The 6333-nt window shown below is 42.2% G+C and overlaps 1 protein-coding gene across 1 annotated transcript; it reads right to left on the bottom strand.

Moving 5' to 3' along the window:
• Positions 1-2138: 2138 nt before the first annotated feature.
• On the bottom strand, positions 2139-5317 carry LOC115108881 (kelch-like protein 23). The gene is made up of 3 exons (XM_029633442.2): positions 4262-5317; positions 3681-4092; positions 2139-3559 (listed from the first exon to the last, which is right to left on the bottom strand). The coding sequence occupies exons 1-3, from the start codon at positions 5223-5225 to the stop codon at positions 3256-3258; spliced, it is 1680 nt and encodes a 559-aa protein (XP_029489302.1). The 5' UTR covers positions 5226-5317; the 3' UTR covers positions 2139-3255.
• Positions 5318-6333: the final 1016 nt, after the last annotated feature.

The raw sequence follows: 6333 nt of genomic DNA, 5'->3' as shown, positions 1-6333 counted from the left end.
CCATTTCCTAATAATTGCTCCCACAGTTGATTTCTTCAAACCAAGCTGCTTACCTATTATAGATTCAGTCTTCACAGCCTGGTGCAGGTCTACAATTTTGTTTCTGGTGTCCTTTGACAGCTCTTTGGTCTGGGCCATAGTGGAGTTTGGAGTGTGACTGTTTGAGGTTGTGGACAGGTGTCTTTTATACTGATAACAAGTTCAAAAGGTGCCATTAATACAGGTAACGAGTGGAGGACAGAGGAGCCTCTTAAAGAAGAAGTTACAGGTCTGTGAGAGCCAGAAATCTTGCTTGTTTGTAGGTGACCAAATACTTATTTTCCACCATAATTTGCAAATAAATTTATTAAAAATACTTTAAATCCTCATTCTGTCATAGTTGAAGTGTACCTATGATAAAAAATTACAGGCCTCTCTCATCTTTTTAAGTGGGAGAACTTGCACAATTGGTGGCTGACTAAATACTTTTTTGCCCCACTGTGTGTGTGTATGTATATATATGTATGTGTATATATGATTACCGATGAGGAAAGCGAGCCTGAGGAGTAGGCAGAGAGACTAGCTGGGAACTGAGAAAGGGCACTCTTAATTCCAAACTGGCTTTTCTTACCAACAACTGTGTCCTGAACAACCTAACCAATCATGGAAATATGAACAGCAGACTGCCCAAAGCGTTTTCCTCTCCATCCACAGTATATGCTGGTAATATATAATTAATATACAATGAATTCGGAAAGTATTCAGACCCCTTCCCTTTTTCCACATTTTGTTACAGCCTTATTCTAAAATGGAATAAATACATAAAAATCCTCATCAATCTACACACAACCCCGTAATGACAAAGTGAAAACCGTTTTTTAGAAATGTTTGCAAAAACAGAAATACCTTAAGTATTCAGACCCTTTACTATGAAACTCAGTCACACAGCCAAGACAGCGCAGGATTGGCTTCGGGACAAGTCTCTGAATGTCCTTGAGTGGCCCATTCAGAGCCCGGACTTGAACTCGATCAAACATCTCTGGATGTGTGCAGTGACACTCCCCATCCAACCTAAGGGCTTGAGAGGATCTGCAGAGAAGAATGGAAGAAACTTCCCAAATACAGGTGTGCCAAGCTTGTACGTCATACCCAAGAAGACTTGAGTCTGTAATCGCTGCCAAATGTGCTTCCACAAAGTACTGGGTAAAGGGGCTGAATAGTTAAGTAAATGTGATCAGTTTTATTTATTTTTAATACATTTGCTAAAATGTCTAAAAACCCTTTTTTTTCATTATGGGGTATTGCGTGTAGATTGAGGGAATTTTAAAAAATCTATTTTAGGATAAGGCTGTAATGTAACAAAATGTGATCAAGGGGTCTGACTACTTCCCGAATGCACTATAAATGGCTTATATATTGTCAATGCAGTCCATTTGTTATTTAATTTACAGTTTCAGATAATACTTCACTGCAATTGAAGTACATTACTGTTTACTGCACTGTCAAAATAATGGTCTGGCCAAACAACAAGAACACTGGTTTTACTTTTAGATCAAAAGAAACAACCTAGTAATCTATGGCCTTTTTGTTCATTATACTAACAACTGACATTAATAACACAAGTATGATGGTAGAATTTAGAAAAATGTATACATTTAAACAATTAGCTTTTTATTAAAATTAAGGATATCTCAGGCAACATTGACAGCCTCTAGAATGAAATGTGCAGTTACTGTAGCTTTGTGGTTTTAGCTGACAATTTATACAAACTTCCCAAGCATTCTCATTTTTGTCATCAATTTGTCATACTGGCCATATTCCTTGTTAGAATTGTGATATCGCCCTCTAGTGAAGAAAATGAGAACATGCCTATTCGTTGGGGCGGGGGCAGGAAACTCTGCCTTATGGAGCAGCGTCATGACCAGGCATTTAACATTTTATAAGAAGAACCTTGTGGGAAAAAATCATGTTTTTCTAGAATTGTTTTATATGAATATCCCTGTGACAACAGAGAGGAGTTTGCAGCATGTTTCACCAACAGGTTGTTTTACTCTGTGCTACTAAACTTTAATACTTTCTGTCACAAGCACTTGTTAGAAAATATGACAATGTTTTAGATTTTGTCTGAATCTATAACTGGAATGTCTCAATCAATACAATTTTACTACTCATATTGTTTACAGGAGCTTTTGCAAAAATGTGATGTCATTAGATTGATAAAATGTTCAAGCACTAAAGACATGATACTACTGTGCTGTGAAAAGATGGGGGTTTGGAATTACTCTTTTGCCCAGAGACATCGCTATCTCACACTGGAATAAGAGATCTGTATGAGCTTGTCATGCAATGACAGTGATAATCATATGGGATGACTAAAGCACATACCGATCTGGGACCAGGGTAGGAACACACTTCTTTGAGACTGACTATGTTGTTACCAGGGTCTAGGTGTGCCTCACACTCTTAATGCTGCTATTGTACTGTAACACCAGTGTTACACCCTTATGTTATACTAGGGACATGTTGTTTCCATAGCTAGGGCTGACAGTGAGGCCTTGTGAAGAGCAGAATCAACAACCTCTGCATAACCAAAACAGTTGCTTTGTTTTGAAGGTATTAAAGTTCACAGTTGTTATGCTCAAACACATACAAAAATATCTTCTTAGCAAAGAGCAATTTCTCAATCAAGAATTTAGCTAGAACTGTCTGGGAGTGGTCTGAGTGGGAAGGGGAAAACTGAAAACTAGCTGTTATTGGCAGAGAGGTTTGGAACTCTTGTTCTATTAACTGTGAAATTGTGAAAATTATGATAATTCCCTTTTAAGAGCTGTTTGAAAAGACCGCCTGAAATGTTTGACTATTTTGGTGGGATGAAGGGCATTATCAGCATGTTCAAATGTTCACAACCTCATAGTGTGGAAATGTACTGCATATATAAAACACGGGGAAATCACATTTTTGACTGCAATGGGCCTTCCATCATGATTATTGGATGTTTATTTTATTACAAGTTCTATTAGTGCAACGATACAAATGGCAATAACACACATCTTGTTCTGAATGCACACATACGTTTGTTCACTCTGGCCAGTTCAACAAAATCAATAAATAACCTTTATCAAACTATTGATGAATGTGTTTATACCTTTCCATTCAAAAGCTAAATCAATAGCTGATAAGTGTCTGACCATTTCAATAGAATATCTCTTATATTGGGGAGAGGGAGTTGGTGAGAAGGATGTGAACTGCTAAATGATTACTGGCAACTCACCAGTGTCATGTGACCAAGCGCATGGTAACACAGCCACGGAGAGGCACAGGACAGGGTATGGCATTGTCTATTTCCATGCAGGTGTCGATGTAAGGATCCATCAGTACCATGTTGGGGAATGCTTTGTTCATCTTTCGCTCGCTCAGCAGGTAGATCTGCCCATTGACTGTGGTGCAGCCACCAAAGAACTTTCTGTCCAGACATTCTTCTTCTAGAACTGTCCATTCGTCTGTCTCCACATCTAGCCGCAATGCCTGACCTCCCAGGAGATAGAGGGCCCCGTTGAGCACTGTTGCAAGAAGGTCATACCTATGGGACATAAATCTATTTTTATAAGGAACCTGCCCCAGACAAAAGTCTGTTGATGCAACCTAGCTAGTTCCATCACTTTCAACCTAGCAGAACTAGTGCAAGCTCTGATTTCACTTACCTGGGCAGAGGGGAGTAGGTGACCACGTCCCATTGGTCCTCCTTCACCAGGTATCTCTGAATGCCACTGTACACCTCCCCATTCTCATCCAGTCCACAGGCGACATAGATACACAAATCGCGAGCAACGGTGGCAGCCCTATCCACAGCCCGCACCATGGGGCTGACATCCTCCCAGACCTGTGCTCCCAGCGGCAGCTTCTCCACGTGGGCCACAGGCCCCTCGTCCATGGTGCCCCCCAGGACGTACAGCTCCTGCCCCAGGCCCACAGAGCAGTGGCTGTGCCTGGACTTCTGCAGCGGAGGGCCATCCACCCAGCGCTTGTTCCCACACTGGAATATCCGCACCCAGTCCACGCTGTACCAAAAGATCTCATCACGGAAGTTTCCTCCTGTGACTACAATGTTTTCTCCTGGGAGAGGAAGAAACAAGAGCCTGGCATGAATTACTTGAATTATGACTCCTATGGCTTATTCAAGTATACAAACTCCCGATAGCATACTGATAGTAAGTTCATGGATCACTTTAGCTGACTTAATTTATTCAGAATAAGAAAGGGTGTCAAATTGTCAAATCATTACCTACTGCTGCCACAGAGTACTGTGTGAGATTCTTCCTCTGAAGTGGTGCATGGGACTGCCATCTCCCACTGTGGGGGTAAAACTGGTAGAGAGACTGTTTGTCCTGGTCATGGGGCCCTCCGAGTATGTACAGTGTCTCGCTGGCCCGAGGTATGGACCTGCCCATAGACCAGCTAGTAGGAAAATTTTCATTCAGTTTACAGATGAGTTTGGCTTGTGGGTCAGACCCTTTGAGCCTGGTAAGCAAATCAGTGATGTAGGGCAGAGACAGGCTCTCTAGTCGCACCAGCTCCACCAACTCCATGAAGTCCTCCTCCCGACTGGGGTCAAAGGTTGCCCAGCGTAAGGTCATCTCCAAGGCTTGATCCTCCCTGGGTACAAATAGTTTATCACTGGCAAGAAGGTCCGCCACACTCTCCTTAGACAGATACATGAAGTCCTCCTCTGTGGCGATAGCAGGTAGGTGGGTTAGAGCCACCTCACGTGCTGCTGTGTAGAGCTCCCGGCATCCCAGCTGCCAAGCGTAGGACATCATGCCCAAGCAGTTGCTTAGATGCAGCTCTCTCTCCAGGAACTTGCAGCATAGGAGCCTGGGTCTCTCCAGCTGGAGGAAGTCTGCTGTCTCTAGGATCCTCAGGACATTTTCTCTGCTGAGAGATAGCTTGGATGTCTGGGTGTATTCCATCAGGACACGAAACTGGTCCGCACCCACACCTTTGATCTCAACGTGGCGCTTGCCACTCTCTCTGCCACCGCCATAGAAAAGTGCACGGAAATAGGTGCTCTGAAGAGCCAGCTGTTGACGGTTCACAAAGAAAGATTCTGTCTCTATGTGAAGAACTGTGTCAGGTATCATCACATTTATCTCAGCCTCCTCGTTGGAACTATCGTTATCGGGGCATAACACAGGAGAAGGTGTTGCTCTTACAGTATACGGCACCAGCTCTGGATTTCTGCAGGCCATGTCACAACAGCCACGGTCCTCCCCTCGTCTTACTTTCTCTGGTGCGACCTTTCTCTGGTTCTCTGTTGGCTACCAATGGGGAAAATAGGTCAGGTCAGTTTGCAAAACACAAGCTAAATATAACTGTGGCCTATGTGCCAACCAGACAGCAGGCATACCAAACTATTTGTTGTGGGTGAAAGGGGTTTGTAAAGACCCATGTAATAACATTGAATTATAACATTGGCTCCTTTATAAATCGCAGCTTTATGTGTTAAATAGAGAATGATCAATTGACATGTATTTTTGTAGCCCCTGCGTGTGACCCCTGCTCTTTCCCGAACATGAGAGATTTCTGCACAGAGGGAAATGAATAAATATCGGGTCTGTTTTTTTCTATGAAACATATTTAGACTACGGAAAAAACACCTCTTTATTATTAATAGAATATTCTATTGTTATGGTCTCAACTACACACAAAAAACGTCAGGTTGGAGGACTAATCAGGTCAAACTGTCACTGAATTTACGGAACAGTGAAAATGGCCGGGAGTTTGTGTTTTGTTCGTCTTGTTTGAATGAATAAACAAAAATAATTTAGCTAATTTCCATACATTTTGTAAAGGGTTCAACTTTTAAATATTTTTGTAGTCTTTACTTATCATTCCGACTAGATAGAGACACCTAGCTCTGCTCCATGGCTACATGTGGCTTGAGTCTGCTTCAATGCCCTCTATCTTTACTCACCAAAGTAAAATATGTTCAAGTTCTGACAATTCGACGCAATGTGCGAGCAGGCCCATGGGCATGCGTCGGATCTGCATTACGAGCTGTGTGCGTGGGCATGCGTCGGATCTGCATTACGAGCTGTGTGCGCATGGACAAGAGCTAGTCTGACGACAACCAGAGTGCTCGAAAGTAGTTTATTTTGTATTTTGGACAAATGACAACTTGCGCATACTTAAATAAGTTTGTCAGCACTCCTGCAACACTTATGTTTGCGAGTAACGAAAGTATATTAAAGCCAGTCAGTAAACATAATTAGAAAAAAATCCTCTATGGAGGGTAGCCATGTAATCTCGAATCACAGCTGCATATCTAATATGCTGTTTATTAGCAGTAAAGATATT

This window comes from Oncorhynchus nerka, linkage group LG25 (assembly GCF_034236695.1).
Source record: "Oncorhynchus nerka isolate Pitt River linkage group LG25, Oner_Uvic_2.0, whole genome shotgun sequence".
In the NCBI taxonomy this organism is placed as follows: domain Eukaryota; kingdom Metazoa; phylum Chordata; class Actinopteri; order Salmoniformes; family Salmonidae; genus Oncorhynchus; species Oncorhynchus nerka.
This window is presented reverse-complemented; position numbering and strand designations above follow the sequence as displayed.

What these genes read in the sequence shown, in the direction of transcription:
- LOC115108881 (XM_029633442.2), bottom strand. Translation starts at nt 5,225, where the DNA reads ATGGCCTGCAGAAATCCAGAGCTGGTGCCGTATACTGTAAGAGCAACA. An exon ending in GTACTCTGTGGCAGCAGTAG is followed by an intron (nt 4,093 to 4,261) that starts GTAATGATTTGA and finishes TTCCTCTCCCAG; the next exon opens with GAGAAAACATTGTAGTCACA. An exon ending in ACCTACTCCCCTCTGCCCAG is followed by an intron (nt 3,560 to 3,680) that starts GTAAGTGAAATC and finishes TATGTCCCATAG; the next exon opens with GTATGACCTTCTTGCAACAG.